This window comes from Hemitrygon akajei, chromosome 9 (assembly GCF_048418815.1).
Source record: "Hemitrygon akajei chromosome 9, sHemAka1.3, whole genome shotgun sequence".
NCBI lineage: Eukaryota > Metazoa > Chordata > Chondrichthyes > Myliobatiformes > Dasyatidae > Hemitrygon > Hemitrygon akajei.
Window position 1 is genome coordinate 93,529,170 of NC_133132.1, and position 17,992 is coordinate 93,547,161.

The following is a 17,992-nucleotide window of genomic DNA, read 5'->3' on the forward strand; positions in this document are numbered from 1 at the left end:
TGTTCACAAGTGGAAGAGGGTAATCATTCTTGACCGTTGTGTGATTCAGCCTTCTTTAATCAATGCGTGGTCGCAGACTCCTGTCCTTTTTCTGTACGAAGAAGCCAGTGCTGACTGGAGAGGTGGAGAGCCAAATGAATCCCAGGGCAAGGGCCTCTTTTATATACTTCTCCATAGCGCTTCTCTCCAGGCCTAAGAGTGTGCATAATCGACCCTAAGGAGGACAAGTACCAGGCAGTAGATCTATAACACATTTGTAGGGCTGGTGGGTGGAAGAGTTAAGATATTTTCCTTGCTGAAGACCTCTTGTAGATGGAAGGGATTTCGACTGGCTTGGGTTCTGCGATACCTCCAAACCCTTCTCCAAGAATGACTCCTGAGACTCTGTCAGTAGCAGGGCTGATTTGACAGACCCCAGAGCCTGTTCAATAGGTTCACACGAGTCTTCAGTGAAAACAGAGACCAAATCACAGTTCATATTTTCAGACACCGGCAGTGAGGAGTGACAAGTGGTCCTTGTGCTCCTGGGACTAAGCTCCAAGAGCCTCCATTTTGGAGCCTTCCCCTTAGACAAGACTTGGCAACTGGAGCCCTTTGACTTAGCCGATAGAGTTCCAGACTGCTTGAGCACCTCCTTGGCTTTCTCCTGACCTAGAGATCCTCTGTCTCTCTAGTTCCAGCACAATCCTGATTGGACAGGGTCGGGACTCACTCGGGCCTATTAGCTGGGGCCGGCTTGTCTTCCCTTGAAGGCAGGACTGGGTTTCCTGAAGGCTCCAGGTTACTCTGAACAGAAGTCTGTCCCCTCATTGGCCGCTGGTCTTGGAGTCTGGGGTCGGAACACCAAGCTGAAAACGTAGCTTCTTGCAGCAACTGGACCATGCAATGATCCTCCCTGTTCATTGAAGGGTTATGATGTGACAGCTAAGTGTGCCCGAAACTAATGATCCTCTATCCTCATCTGCAAGATTAATGGCTGCTGCCTGGTCCACCCAAAACCAAGTGGACAGCCGTCCCAGACAGTTGCAGGCATGGTCTGGCTCAAATCTAGCAGTGGTATGTTGAGCTAATGGGTAGTCCCCAAGTCCAGGAAATTTCCAGCTGCCCCAAAGTCCAAAAAAGCATCAACCTCTCCTCAGTTCACACCCCAAGAGATCTCCTTCCTCAGCATGACACCAAAATCCGTGAGGTTGGGGATAGTGACACCAGACTGTCTTAACAGCTCTTCCGACAGCTACAGCTTCAGATATTGAGCCGCAGGTGACCTGCTTCCCCACAGTGATAGCAGCAATCTTGACTCTGACGCCAAAGCTTCTCATTGTCGGAGATACTTATGCAGCCGATTTGCATGGCCCCCACAGGATCCTGAGCGGGGATGGGCTGGTCATGGTCTAACATCAGGAGGTGGAGCTATGATGCACTGAAGCCCAGCCTGGGCTAGCCCTTTTGACCTCTTGATGTAGTCCCCCTTGCGTTCTGCCAAGATGAATGGATTGGTCGATCAGAACCTCTAAGTTCTCTGCTGGCTCTCCCAAGGCAAGGGAATCCTTCAGTTTATCTCAGAGTCCGTGGTGGTATAAAGTGGCAAGGCCTCCCCATTCCAGCCACTCTCTTAGGCAAAGGTCCAAAACTCAGCCACTGACCACTCACCCTGTCGAGACTCGGCTGGCTCTGGAAAGGTGATTGAACACCTCCTCTTTGTGGCCATGACCTCCTCCAAATCCAAGCAAACCTCCGAACTTTGTTCCCAATGCACGGTGGTCTACATTAGGGATGTTTCGGTCAGAAGAGAACCATGCACCAAAGGGAACAGGGATGACTGGAGTTTGAACACCAATGAGCATTAAATGAGGAAGCTACTCAAGAGCCTGGGTCATTGTCGAAAATCTCCAGGGTTGCAAGATGAACTAGCTCCATGGAGTGACTGACTGGCTCTCCCAAGCAACTCTGGCTTCCTCCTTGTAAAAATTGATAAACGGCTACCTGGAAGTCATACAGCTCCAGGTTCTGTCTGGAAATCTCACTATAGCTGATCACAGACTCTGATACCCCATTGGGTTCATACTGGCTCAATCGTACTGTGACGAGAGTCCTTGAAAAGGGTAGTTTGGACCCAAATGCTGGAGTATCCAAGGATAGGATGACGGTTGATGAATGCCAACATATCATATGCCTTCTTAACAACACTGTCAACCTGCTCAGCAGCTTTGTGTGTCCTATCAACATGGACCCCAAGATCTCTCAGATTCTCCACACTGCCAAGAATTTTACCATTTATATTATATTCTGTCTTCAGATTGGACCTACCAAAATGAACCACTTCACACTTACCTGGGTTGAAGTCCATCTGCCACTTCTTAGCCCAGTTCTGCATCTGATTGATGTTCCACTGTAACCTCTGACAACCCTCCAGACTATCCACAACACCCCCAACTTTTGTGTCATTGGCAAACTTATTAACCCACCCTCCTACTTCTTCATCCAGGTCATTAATAAAAATCACAAAGCGGAGGGGTCCCAGAACAGATCCCTGCGGAACACCACTGGTCACCGACCTCCATGCAGAATACGAACCATCTAAAATCACCCTTTGCTTCTGTGGGCAAGCCAATTCTGGATCCACAAAGCAAGGTCTCCTTGGATCCCATGCCTCTTTACTTTCTGAAGGAGCCTTGCATGGGGAGCATTATCAAATGCTTTACTGAAATCCATATACACTACATCCACTGCTCTACCTTCATTAATGTGCCTTGTAACACTCGAAGCATTATGCAAGTTTATCGTGGACAGGCTGCATCACCATCTAGTATGGGGAGGGCAGAGGAGGGGGCTACTGCACAAGACCAAAATAAGTTGCAGAAACTTGTACAATTAGTCAGCTCCGTCATGGGTACCAGCCTCCATAGTTTCCAAGACATCTTCCAGGAGCGGTGCCTCAGGAAGGCAGTGTCCATCACTAAGGATCTCCACCACCCAGAACATGCCCTCGTCACACTGTTACAGTTGGGAAGGAGGCGCAGAAGCCTGACGACACACACTCAGTGATTCAGGAACAGCTTCTTCCCCTCTGCCATCCAATTTCTAAACAGACAGTGAACCCATGAACACTACCTCACATTTCTGTTACTTTGTACTACCGTACTTGTTTTAGAACAGAATCTGAATCAGGCTTATTATCATTGGCATGTGTGGTGAAATTTGTTAACTTAGTAGCAGCTGTTCAACGCAATAGATAATATAGAAGAAAAAAAACAAAATAAAATAATAAAAATAAATACATAAATCACCGTATGCATATATTGAATAGATTAAAAATCATGCAAAACAGTAATAATATATATTTTTAAAGTGAGGTAGTGTCCAAGGGTTCAATGTACATTTAGGAATCAGACGGCAGAGGGGAAAAAGCTGTTCCTGAATCACCAAGTTTTACCTAACTATTTAATAGACATAGACTGTATATATACTTAATGTAACTCAGTTTTTTCTCTACATTTATTTATCATGTATTGCATTGTACTGCTGCTGTGAAGTTAACAAATTTCACGACATATGCCGATGATATCAATTCTGATTCTGATCTCAACAATATACGCAGCTTGCAATATAATACAATGATCATATAGCCATCCCCTTTCACGCCTAAAGATTTAATCAGTGTGGAGGATTTCTTACTCTTGTGAGAGAATGTCTTTCCTGTCAAGCAGGGGTCTCTTTGCTTGTCAGAAAAGACATCATTGTGAAACAATCTCAGGTTCTGGGCCCTCCTCCATGCTGATTGTAGAATTTGACTCTGCGACTACAGGAAGTGGTTGTGACAGCTCAGGAATTGACACGGGACACCTTTCTTCTGGCATCGCAATCAGTGCATGGCAAGGTTCACTGGACATTGTGGATCATAATGTGTGAGTACAGTGTCTGTTGTCCTTTACCTTTTTGAAAGACACCTCACTCTGTTTTGTCCATTGCCATTTCTTTTCAATCTGCAGTGATGAGTTTAAGAGGTGGAGCACTGTGGCCAGGTTTGTCAATAGTAATTGACAAATCCTAAAAAGGACTGCAACTGTGACACATCCTTCGGTCTTAGCGCATCCACCACTGCTTGAATTTGTGTAATACTTGTGCGACGATTGTGTGACCACAGTAATTGATGCTTGGTTTAAAGAATTCAAAATGGCTGCATCGTGCTCTGAGCAAATAAGCTCCTAATATTTTCAACACTATCTGTAGATTTTGGAGATGTTCCTTGTCATCGTCACTGGTAACAATGATATCATCCAGTTAACACTGAGTCCACAGAGAACCTTGCAGCACCAGGTCCACAGCTTCCAGCCAGAAGGCAGCGTGACTGGTCTTCTACAGGGTCAACAAAAGGTGCTACCATTGTACATGAACATACGTCTAATGATCGCAAGATCCTGCTGTACGCTAAGAACTCAAAGGACTGCAGGACTACACCATCAGCAAGCTGCTCGTTGGTGGAGATAATGAAGGAGCTGTGTAACGTGCTGCTACCTGAGTTGATGGAGGCTTACAGTCAAATAGCGAGTGGCCATCATGGTTGCTTTTCCTGTGATCGCAAGACCCCTTTGTACGTTGTTAATCCGGTACGCCGCAAGTTCAATTCGCTGATTTATTGGGTGTGAGTACAGGCGGATGGAGGAGCTGAGTCCTCGGTGATAGCAAGGACTAGACCTGAAGTGACGGTGTCACCCGGAGTGAAGGGATGACGCCATTGCAATTCACCAGAGGCCGTGTGGCACGATGTCCAGAACAGAGTCTGAGCTGCCCTCCCAGGGTTTCGCTCGACAGGAAACAAGCTCTGTTGTGGCCGACAGCAGATTTTTTAATGGCACTCAGTGGATTTGGGCCTCAAGCTGCTGAGTCACATGCCTTTCAGCCAACAGAGGTGAGGCGTTTGAGGACTCACACTCTACCAGGGGAGGCGTAATGCAAATGTGGCTGCTGAAGATTTAAAATAGACCGAGGGGTCCGGACTATATATTTGTCTGGTTGTGTTTTGTGTATGTGAGGACTGGGACTCAAAGCCACAGATTCACCTGGCGAGAATCAGGCATTGGGACAAGGACTGGGTCTCAAAGCCACAGTGTCACTTAGTGAGCATCGGGGGCAGTCGGCAGATGATATCGGTGGGTTGGGAGTTCTGGACTATATATATATATAGGTATATGTTGCATCGGTGTACTTTTACTGACATTCCATCTGAGTCTGTTGACTTGTTTGCATCAAGCCACAGTGTCAGGGAGGTGGGAATGTGGGCCTCAGGACCCTTACTTCGTGATTGTGATCTTGTGTGTGCGTACTGTGTGTGACTGCTGGTAACATGTCTTTGCTTCTCGACCACAAATCAACACTGTCTTGTTTGGCTGTATTCATGAGTATTCATGTATGATTAAAGGACAATTAAATGTGAATTACTTTCTGCGAGAGTATAGGTGTAGATACAACTCCAAAAATAAAGCCCTTTAATAAAACAATAAAGCCGTTTGTGAGTGTTTATGGTGAGAAACACTTCGAATTCCTCTCCCATTTGCAACTGTAGGTAGGCATGAGCTAAGTCAAGTCAAGTCACTTTTATTATCATTTCGACCATAACTGCTGGTACAGTGCATAGTAAAAATGAGACAACGTTTTTCAGGACCATGGTGTTACATGACACAGTACAAAAACTAGACTGAACTACGTAAAAAACAAAAAACAACACAGAGAAAGCTACACTAGACTACAGACCTACACTGGGCTGCATAAAGTGCACAAAAACAGTGCAGGCATTACAATAAATAATAAACAGGACAGTAGGGCAAGGTGTCAGTCCAGGCTCTGGGTATTGAGGAGTCTGATAGCTTGGGGGAAGAAACTGTTACATAGTCTGGCCGTGAGAGCCCGAATGCTTTGGTGCCTTTTCCCAAACAGCAGGATGGAGAAGAGATTGTATGAGGAGTGCATGGGGTCCTTCATAATGCTGATTGCTTTGCGGATGCAGCGTGTAGTGTAAATGTTCGTGACGGCGAGAAGAGAGACCCCGATGATCTTCTCAGCTGACCTCACTATCCGCTGCAGGGTCTTGCAATCCAAGATGGTGCAATTCCAGAACCAGGCAGTGATGCAGCTGCTCGGGGTGCACTCAGTACAACCCCTGTAGAATGTGATGAGGATGGGGGGTGGGAGATGGACTTTCCTCAGTCTTCACAGAAAGTAGAGATGCTGCTGGGCTTTCTTTGCTATGGAGCTGGTGTTGAGGGACCAGGTGAGATTCTCCGTCAGGTGAACACCAAGAAACTTGGTGCTCTTTACAATCTCTACCAAGGAGCCGTCGATGTTCAGTGGGGAGTGATGGCTCTGTGCCCTCCTAAAGTCAACAACCATCTCTTTTGTTTTGTTCACATTAAGAGACAGGTTGTTGGCTCTGCACCAGTCCATTAGCCGCTGCACCTCCTCTCTGTAAGCTGACTCGTCGTTCTTGCTGATGAGACCCACCACGGTCGTGTCATGGGTGAACTTGATGATATGGTTCGAGCTGTGTGTTGCAGCACAGTCGTGGGTCAGCAGAGTGAACAGCAGTGGACTGAGCACGCAACCCTGGGGAGCCCCCGTGCTCAGTGTGATGGTGTTGGAGATGCTACTCCTGATCTGGACTGACTGAGGTCTCCCAGTCAGGAAGTCTAGGATCCATTTGCAGAGGGAGGTGTTCAGGCCCAGTAGGCTCAGCTTTCCAATCAGTTTCTGAGGGATGATTGTGTTGAATGCTGAACTGAAATCTATGAACAGCATCCGAACATATGTGTCTTTTTTGTCCAGGTGGGTTAGGGCCAGGTGGACGGTGGTGGCAATGGTGTCATCTGTTGAGCGGTTGGGACGGTACGCAAACTGCAAGGGGTCCAGTGAGGGGGGCAGCAGGGTCTTGATATGCCTCATGATGAGCCTCTCGAAACACTTCATGATGATGGATGTAAGTGCAACGGGACAGTAATCATTTAGGCAGGACACTGAAGACTTCTTCGGCACAGGAACGATGGTGGCGGCCTTGAAGCACGTTGGAACGGTCCACTTTGCTCAAGTGTTATCCTCCAGAAAGTTTTGCAAAGATATCCTCTATCCTGGGAAATGAGTACGGACCTATTTTCAGTACTGAAACAACTGAACCAGTGACTAATTCAATTTTAATTAATTTGTCATTCACTTCCTTTGTAAGCCATATTGCTAATCTTTTCTAAGATTTCACATTGTAATTCTCAAGCTTAGTCCTTTGTCACTCTCATTATCATACTGTATTTTTATCAACAGCATGCAGATTGGTGCTCTTTGTGAAACTGCAACTTGACTTTTTATCTTTTTCTCTTCCTTGTACGGATCATGTAATTTTATCTGCCTGACATGTTCTTTGCCCATGTCCTACCTTGTTCCATTCTCTACTTTAAATTTGCATTGGACTGGTGTATGTGAGCTCCTGCCACAACAGAAACACAATTTGTTCTGCCAGCTTAGACATTGTAATTTTGTTCATCCTCACTTTCATTTCTAACTGCAATTCAAAAGTGTCTGTGTCTACTGTTTCCACTGATTCAGAAATGCTCTTTTAAATGGAAGTTTTCCTTCAGTTCAGAGCTGTTTTTGAATGCTTTTGTGTAATATTCCACAAACTAAATTATCTCTCAGTACATCATTAAGATAATTGTGGAAGTGACAATGCTCAGCCAGTTTCTTCAATTCAGCCATGTACACTGAAATGGACTCCCTTTCCTTTTGATTCCACTTATGAAACCTAAAGCATTCTGCAATCAACAATGATTTCAGTTCCAAATGTTCATGCATCATGCTCATGATATCAGCAAAGCTCATTTTGGTTTGTTTGGTTGGAGCAGTCTAATTTCTAAGCAAACTCTATGCCTTTAAACCCAATGCACTCAGAGTGATAATCTATGATAGATAGATAGATAGATAGATAGATAGATAGATAGATAGATAGATAGATAGATAGATAGATAGATAGATAGATAGATAGATAGATAGATACTTTATTCATCCCCATGGGGAAATTCAACTTTTTTTCCAATGTCCCATACACTTGTTGTAGCAAAACTAAGTGGAGCAGAAGGAGATGGAGGAAATTTTAAATGGATATTTTGCATTTGTATTTACTCGGGAGATGGACACAGAGTCTATAGAAGTGAGGCAAAGTAGCCGTGAGATCATACACCCTATACAGATTACAGAGGAGGAGGTGTTAGCTGTCTTGGGACAAATTAGGGTGGATAAATTCCCAGGGCCTGACAAGATGTTCCCTTGAACCCTGTGGGAGGCTAATTCAGAAATTGCAGGGACCCTAGCAGAGTTATTTAAAACATCCTTAGCCATGGGTGAGATGACTAAGGATCGGAAAATAGCTAACGTGCCAGTGTTTAAGAAAGGCTCTAAGAATAAGCCATGAAATTATAGGCTAGTGAGCCTGACATCAGTCTTGGAAAAGGATTTGGATGGTATTTTAAGGAATTAGATATATAAGTATTTGGACAGATAAGGTCTGATTAGGGATACTCAACATGACTTTATGTATGGCAGGATGTGTCTAAATAATCTTGGAGTTTTTTTAGGAATACAGGGAAGCTGACGAAGGCAAGGCAGACGGTGTTGTCTACATGGACTTTAGCAAGACTTTTGATAAGGTCCCACATGGTAGCTTGGTCAAGAAGGTTCAGTCGCTCAGCATTCAAGATGAGGTAGTAAAATGGATTAGATATTGGCTTTGTGGGAGAAGCCAGAGTGGTAGTAGATAGTTGCTTCTCTGACCATAGGCCTGTTTGTCATCTACTTCAATGATTTGGATGATAATGTGGTAAACTAGATCAACAAATTTGCAGATCATAGCAAGGTTAGAGGTGTAGTGGACAGCAAAGAAGATTATCAAAGTTTGCAGTGGGATCTGGACCAGCTGAAAAAATGGGCTGAAAAATGACAGATGTAATTCAATTCAGACAAGCACTTTGGCAGGACCATTCAGGGTAAGTCTTACATGGTGAGGCGTGCAGTAGAACAGAGGAATCTTGGAATACAGATCTACAATTCTTTGAAGGTGGTATCAAGGGTCTTAAAGAAAGCTTTTGGTACAATAGTCTTCATAAATCAATGTTTTGAGTATAGGAGTTGAGATGTTACACTGAAATTATATAAGACAGTGGTGAGGCCTAATTTGGAGTATTGGTATTGTTGACAGTTTTGGTCAGGAGGATATAAATAAGATTGAAAGATACAGAGAAAACGCACAAGGGTGTTGCCAGGGTTGAGGACCATATTTATAGGGAATAGCTGAATAGTTTAGAAACTTGTTCTCTAGAACATAGAAGATTGAAGGGAGATTTGATTAAGGTATACTAAATGATGGAGGGTTTGGATAGGATAAACGCAATTAGGCTTTTTCCATAGGGGTGGGTGGGACTATAACTAGAGGTCATGTGTTAAGGGTGAAAGGTGAAAAGTTTAAGGGGAACATGAGGGGCAACATCTTCACTCAGAGGTTCATAAGAGTGTGGAATGAGCTGCTAGTGCAAGTGGTGCATGCAAGCTCGATTTCAATGTTTAAGAGAAATTTGGATAGGTATATGGATGGCAGGAACATTGAGGGCTATGGTCTGGGTGCAGGTCACCAGAAGTAGGTAATTTAAATGGCTTCAGCATGAATTAGATGGGCCAAAGGACCTGCTTCTGTGCTGTATTTTTCTATGACTTTATGACTCTAAGAGAACATGGCCTGGATGGGGTCCTTGATGATGGATTCTGCTTTCCTGCACAATCACTCCTTGAAGATGTGCTCAGTAGTGGGGATGGCTTTTCCTATGACAGACTGGGCTATATCCATTAACTTTTGTAGGCGTTTCCATTCAAGGGCATTGGCGTTTCTATACCAAAAGACGGACTCAGAGATGATGTATCATAAACATGACCATCTCCACTAAAGAACACTGGGTCACTACTTATAATGTAACATGATTCCAAAGACGTACGGGTTCGTAGGTTACTTGGTAACATGGATGTAATTTGGCAGTGTGGGCTACAGCACAGAACGAGTTCCCTTGGCCAACCTAGTCCATGGCAAACCTAGTCTAACTGACCTGAACCCAGACCATAACCTTCCATATCCCTCCCATCCATGTACTTATCCAAACTTCTCATAAATGTTGAACTCGAACCTGCATCCACCACTTCCTTTAGCCACTCATTCTAAACATGTACCACTCTGAGTGAAGGAGTTTCCCCTACAGCATGTCACCTTTCACCCTAAACCTTAACCTCTAGTTCTTGTTTCACCCAGCCTCAGTGAGAAATGCTTGCTTGCATTAACCCGATCAATACCCCTCATAATGTTATATACCTCTATCAAATCTCCCCTCATTGTCCTGCACTTCAGGGAATAAAGACCTAAACTGTTCAACCTTTCCCAATAACTCAGTTCCTCAAGTCCCAGCTACATTCTGGTAAATTTTCTCTCAATAAATAAATCTGTTACAGTCAACATACTTTATTACAGACAACCTGTCTGATACACTGTATGGTCTGGAATGGTGTACAACATAGAATAGACATGCAGTGAGAAGCCTGTCAAAGCAAACAGTGGGATCCTGACCAGCAGTCCGCTGTTGGACTCTGGGGATTGCTGGATTCCCAGACAGCTATGTGATCCATCTGCTGCAGTGGCCTTCAGTTGCCCTCATGGCTGTGAATCTGACATTGACTGATCACCTTGGTCACAGTCAGAGGATGGTGTCAGCATGCTCATAACAAACAAAAACAAGGAGCTGACTACATTGAGAGATATCTGTAGTTTCACCTAGTTGTATACTGAACAGGAATTGCAAGGCTGCCAATTCTACAATGACCTGCTTCAAAGTGTCAAAAGAAATATCATAGAATGGATCACATTATTTGATAAAGGAACCACTTCCAGTTTTTTCCTCTGTTCCTATCCACAAACCAGCTCAACTATTTCCAGTGCACATGGGTTTACTGAAGCTTCTCCAATAGTGTAGGGCTTTCTTTGTTTGGCAATCAAGTAAGCAACTTCTTAGGCTGCTTCAAGAAAAGGTTTCTGTGAAATGACAAATCCAAGTTTTGGAAGTGTCACAACTTTTTCGAATTGAGCTTTCTTCGTACAATAAACCTGTACCTTTAGATGCATTTTCAGGATGGACAGACATGAGGTGCTCTTTCAGTTTTACTGGCTTCATACTTCCATTTTCAAGAACTTTTGGGCACAAAAATAGTGGCTTTTGTGTCCTGACACACCCCCTTTAATGCAAGTTAAACAATGTCATACAGAACTTTCATCATCCTTTCTTTTCTTCGATATTTCAACATAAATTGGGTATGCAAAAAAAAAAGCTAAAATAAAATATTTGATTCAGTTGACTTTTTTGAAACTATTTTTGTATGGTTTTTAAGTGCTTTGATAAATCAGCAAAGAAAGAAATAATCTGTGTTAATTAAGTGAAGTGCAAGATATTCAAGAAATTTGTCTGCCAAGTAAGTAAATAAGGCAGGTTTTACAACTTATCCAAAGTTTTAACACTTTTAATAGCTTTGAGATACTCCGATAGACACAGCTACTGCTGTTGTAGCTCAGGCATCATGTCCTTCCTAGCATTCGACTGTTGTCAAGTCAAGTTTATTGTCATTTAACAATATACATACATGTATATAACATAATGCTTATAGAAACAATACAACAAGGTGTAAAGCACAATAGTACACATAACACACAATAACTTATGAAGGTAAGGATAAAATCTACAGGTGGATCACACATAAGTAACAAACTGAAGTACATTAATATTAAATATTGTAAGGTACAGAACAGATTAATCAGTGACACTTCGAAAACGATGTGGCAGGGGGTTCAGGAGCCTAATGGCCTGGGGGAAGAAACTGGTCCTCATCCTGACCGTTCTTGTTTTTATGCATAGTAGTCTCCTGCTTGATGGCAGAAAGTCAAAGAAGATGCTGGATGGATGGGTGGGATCCTTAATAAAACTAAAGGATCTGCGTATGTAGCCCTCCTGATAAGTGTCCCCAGTGGATGGCAGGGAGACTCCTATGATCCTAATAGCTGTTCTTACAGTCCTTTCTAGGGACTTCTGGTCTGATCCTTGATTGCTCCCATTCCAGATAGAGATGCAACTTGTCAGGACGCTCTCAGTGGTGCCCCTATAAAGCACAGTTAAGATGGGGGTTGGGAGCCTTGCTAGCCTCAGTCTTCTTAGGAAGTGGAGGTACTGCTATGCTGCCTCGTTCAAGGGGTGATATTAAGGGACAAGGTGAGGTCATCCGTGATGTGAACTCCCAGGAACTTGGTGCACTTAACTTTCTCTATGAAGGAGCCATATATTCGCAGAGAGGGATGGGTCATCTGCACCTTCCTGAAGTCCACAATGATTTCCTTTGTCTTCTCCACATTCAGGCTTAGATTGCTCTTCTCATACCAATCCACCAGCTGCTCCACGTCCTCTCTCTACTCTGTCTCATCATCATTCTTGATGACACGGGTTGAGATGAATCCTGCAACACAGTTGTGCATCAGCAGTGTAAACAGCATTGGGCTGAGCAAGAGCCTTGGGAAGTACCAGTGCTTAGCGTAATGGGACTAGAGACTTTGCTGCCCACATGGACTGACTGTGGTTTTACTGCTAAGAAGTCCAGTATCCAATTGCAGTGAGAGGTGTTGAGATAGTTTCCCCACCAGTTTTTTAGAGTATGATGGTGTTGAACACTGAACTGAAGTCTATAAACTGCAGTCTGGCATATGAGACCCCATTTTCCAGGTGGGACAGAACAGAATGGAGGGCAGAGGCTCAGTGGATCAATTTGAGCAATAAACAAACTTGAAAGGGTCCAAAGTAGCCAGGAGATGGGCTTTAATGTGCTGCATGACCAGCCACTTAAAGCATTTCATAATAGCTGTTGTTAGTGCCACCGGACGGTAGTCATTTAGGCAGGTTACTCTTGTCTTCTCTGGCATTGGGATGATGGTTGTTACCTTGAAAATGGAGGGGACAATGGATTCTTCTAGAGAGATGTTGAATATATCCGTCAGCTGGACTCACCTGCTTCTATACATTGATCAAGAAGCATTTGTAGAGGGGAATAATGGAGAGCTGGAGAGCAACATAGATGTCTGGGTCACAAATGCAAGAACATGCGACTTCACCATTTACTGGCTGAATGAAACACGGCGCAGGGCTGCCGAATAGTTGGCCATCTACATCACACAAGCGTCTGCGAATAGGAAGACTGCGATCATGTTTGATCCAGTGGTGGGTCTAATTACTACCGTAATTTTGAAGTAGGGATGAGCATGCAGAAGTGACATTTCAAGATATTTGTACCAACTGTAATGTGAAATGAAAGCATCTGTGATTTCTATTGCAGGCAAAGTCACTGGCACTGCTAATACTACTGTGGTTTGTTGCCTACATTCATCATTGATGGAAATGATAAATCTCAGTTGGAATTTAGTGAAAATGAAGATGTACATTTTTTCCCATCCAAGTTCATGGATCCCCTGAAATCTATCCATGGACCTCTCAGGGTCCATAGATCCCAGGTTAAGAATTCCTGCCCTATACTTTCCTCCAAACACCTTAAAATTTAGTGCTCAGTTAGAAGCACTGATGAGTATGGGAGCTCCCTTCAGTCAATGTCATGGTTTGAGGGGGCTAAGCACAAGATCTTTCTCACTGCTGTACAATTCTCTACAAAAACCCACCCTTAGATAACACTCCCTACCCAATTTCCCCGGGAATCCTAGTTGCAAGTATTGGACCAGTTGCATGGATCTTTGCAATGCCTCTTGCTGCCATTGAATCCCATCTTTTGTTGAAAGTAACATCTGCATTTCTAATCTTTGCTTCATAGTTGCCCAATGTAACAGTTCTAATTGCAGTTTCTGTAATTAAACATCAACCAAAGTTTATGATCAAATGTCTCTCGCTCTCTCTTTCTCTTTTTCTGTCCCCAGGTTTGAAAGGCGATGATTTCCTTGTTCTGGGCCTGCAGAATGGATTGGTAGTGTACAGGTTTAATTTAGGCTCTGGTACCACAGAGATTGTCAGTGAACCATTGGACCAACTCCTTGACATGCATGTAGTTCACTTAGGAAGATTCCTCAAGACCGGATGGCTGAAGGTTGGTGAACGGTGGTGATAATCAGGCAGGAAGCATCTTGAAGGAACATAGAATCATCAAGTAGTTGGTTGCTCTCAAAACCTATTAGCCTGTGCATAGAGCTTGCAATATGTAATACAGTCTGGCACAGAATGATCCCTTAAGCCCACGATATTGTATGAGCCTTTTAACCTACTCCGTGATCAATCTAAACTTTTCCTTCTACACAGCCCATAACTCTTCATGTTTCTTTCATCCATATGCCTACAGTCTCTTAAACATCTCTGATGTATCTGCCTCTACCACCATACCTGACAGTGCATTGCAGGCACCCACCATTCCCTGTGTAAGATAATCTACCTCTGACATCTCCCCTAAACATTCCTCCACACACCGTAAACTGATATCCTCCGGTACTAGCCATTATCACCCTGGGAAAAGACACTGGCCATCCACTCTATCTATGCCTCTTATAATCTTACACACCTTGGCCAAGTCACCTCTCATCTTCCTTTGCTCCAAAGAGATAAGCCTTAGCTCACTCAACCTATCCTTGTGAGACATGTTCTCTAATCCAGACAGCATCTGTGTAAGTCTCCTCTGCACCCTTTACAATCCTTCCTATAATGAGTTGACCAGAACTAAACACAATGGGTTTAATTCAACAGTAGGCTCTAAAAGCATCTGACTTAAGAAGAGCGCAGTGGTTACAGAGTTGAGCTTTAGTCAAGGGCACCAATTGACATCAACAGTCACATGATTCATTAACTCTTCAATGTGGCTGCTGAAGTTACACGAGCCTAATCATGATGCAGTTCGACACTATCGAATTTGGGTTTAGGTTAAAAAAAAGCAGCTGCTGTACTTGTGTAACAGCTTCCATGTGTCCTTTAACAACAGTGAAAATAGAGCACTGACCGTGAAGATTTTGCTCATCAATTGTGTTGTAGCCTTTTTTCAGAGTTGTGGAGGTCAGATAGGTTCCCTGCTGTGGGAGTGTTGGTGCTGCAGGCAGCTTTGACAGATAACCACAAAGTAGGCATCTGAAACACCAGAGGGACCGAAAAAGAAAGCGGCAGATGATGCAAGCTGATCCAGTACAAAACAGTGATAGTAGAGCCACTGCTTCACAGTTCCAGTGATGTGGGTTCAATTGTGACCTCTGTTGCTGTCTGTGTGGAGTTTACATATTCTACTTGCAGTTCTGTGAGTTTCTCCCAGGAACTCTGGTTTCCATAAAAATATAAGATATCAGAGCAGAATTAGGCTATTTGGCCCAACAGATTTGCTCCACTATTTCATTTTCTCTCTCAGCTCCAATTTCCTGCTTTCTCCTTATAACCCTTCATGCCCTGACTAACCAAGAATCTATCACTTTCTGTCTTTGTGGTGAACTACATATGCCTGTCTGGACACACCCCCCTCCCCCCACCCCCGCTGACTGCTCCTGTGGCTCCTCCCACAGCCCCTGTATAAAGGCAATTGGAGGCACTGCTCCACCCTCAGTCTCCAGGATGTTGTGTGGTGGTCTCTTGTTGCTGACAGTGCTTTCTTCCAGCCAATAAAAGCCTACCTTGACTCACGTCTCCGAGAGTTATTGATGGTGCATCAGTCTTAAATATACCCAATGAGATGGCAGCAAATTCCACAGATTCACCAATCTCTGGCAAAAGAAATTCATCCTCACCTCTATTCTAAAAGGACATCTCTATATTGAAGCTGTGTCTTCTGGTCTTAGACTCTCCCATTATAGGAAACATCCTCTCCACGTCCACTCTATCAAATCCTTTCAACAGTCAATATGTTTCAATTAAGTCACCCCTCATTTTTCTGAATTTCTGTGAGTAGACATCCAGAACCACCAAACGCTCCGTCCACCCAGATCCCAAAACCATGCAGGTTTGTAGGTTAATTGACCATTGTAAATTTCACTCAGAGTATAGGAAATTGGAAGACTGATAGATTGGTAAGTGTCAGATTGAGACTGTTTTCACTGCCAGTAGGGTTGAGAGTCAACACACACAGACTTCTGATGGATCATAGGATAGATCTATCATCTGGTAAATTAAAGTCTTGTGTAACCTGACTCTAATATCTTTTCATATGCCCATTAATAGAAGAAAAGTATATTTCTATTTTAAGCTATTCCATTCATAAAGGAGGATAACATTTTTAATACAACAGGACATGCATTTAAGTTGAAGGGGTAAGTATAAGGGAGATATATGAGGCAATTTTTTATATAGCGACTGGTGGATGCTTGGAATTGGCTGTTATATATAGTGGTGGAGCAGATACCTGTGTGGTTTTTAAGGGGCTTTTGGATAGACAGGTGACTATACAATGAATGGAGAGATGTGGATCATATGACAATGCAGTGAATGGAGGGATATTGATCACGTGACTATGCAGTGAATGGAGGGTTTTGGGTCATGTACAAGCAGAAGACATGTGGTTTAATTTGGCAACATATTCAGCATGGATATGATAGGTTGTTCCTGTCTTGTACTGTTCTATGAGAATACATTTTTTTTCACAGTGTGTTTTTATGACCCAGAATACTCTGCCTAAAAGTTTAATAACAATACCTCAAATTAGAGTTGGATATATAATTGCAGGAGAAGATTCTCTCGCTATGGAAAAAAAGCAGAAATTGGAACTAGTTGGATGGTCTCTTTCAGGGAGCAATCTTCCCAAAAGAAGGACTGTCTGTCATGTTTGCTGTTAAAAGACACAATTAGCATGGGTAAAAACTAACACATTTTTATTTGGGACACTCCAGCAATGGCTTCAGTCTGACACGAGTGCATGTGACCATTGTCACTTCCATTTCCGGGTGAACCATCCATATTGCCCACTGGGAATTGAAGCTCTTTATTATGTACTCACATAATAACATATCTTCCCTCTTTAAAGAAAAAAACAAACACAGTACTATATCCTCATAAACCTGCAAGAAACAATTATCCCTTCCAACAAAGATATTTACATTAAGTTCAATTGTAATGAGCAAAAACAGTCTCTTACCCACTCAACTGCCTTCAATCTGTCTCTGTGGTAGTTTAATGATCCCTTTTTGTCTGCATTTTTTTTCCACAGATGTATTCCTTTCATTTGCTGCATTAATATTGGTGCCTTTTTGAAAACTCTGATCAACATGTTCCTTCCTTTCACATCCTTTTGCCATGATCCTATCTGTTCATCTCTGTTCTTGTTCTTGCGGTGTGACCATAATTCATTCCATGTGCCTCATAATGGCGCCCTGCACAACATCCATATGATCAGTGAGTGTTTGCACAAATTCCAACTGACTCTGTCTCAATACACAGAGCTCCTTCTGTTGGCTGTATATCATAAATAACAACTGCTCCTGTTGGTTTATGTTGAACTGGTGTTGTTGTTCTGATGTCGGGGTCCGTGTGGTCTCCCCATCTTTTATATTTTTTTTCTTTTTCAACTTTGGAGAAGATCATGGAGTTAATTTTGATTTCCAGTCTTAAACTGGAAGTTGATGAGAGACAGATTTTGAACCAAAGTTGCATGATGTGGAAACAAGACTGGTGACTTCTTCATCATGATCACCCTGTCCAGAACTGTCATCCTGACTATCATGATGGTGTAGCCTGTACAGGTGTCTATGGAAAGTGGACTTCTTGTGCTTCTCTTGCATAAGCTCTGTGGAGCTCTCATGGATGCTGTTACAAGTTTCAGGTAAGCAACTGAACCCATCAAAGTCATCAACATAATCTTCCATGCATGAAGTCTGGTCATATTTGGCCTGCGAAGCCACTACAAAAACTCTTTCCACCGGGTTGAGCTT

General features: G+C 43.3%; 1 protein-coding gene across 1 annotated transcript in view; it reads left to right on the forward strand.

Annotated features, from left to right (window-relative positions):
• The window catches only part of eys (eyes shut homolog), a 1,854,977-nt gene that overhangs the window by 1,790,091 nt on the left and 46,894 nt on the right, over positions 1 to 17,992 (forward strand). Inside the window, exon 44 of the mRNA XM_073056513.1 lies at positions 14,027 to 14,193. Within this exon, the coding sequence (XP_072912614.1) occupies positions 14,027 to 14,193 (167 nt within the window). The remainder of the gene's footprint in view (positions 1 to 14,026; positions 14,194 to 17,992) is intronic.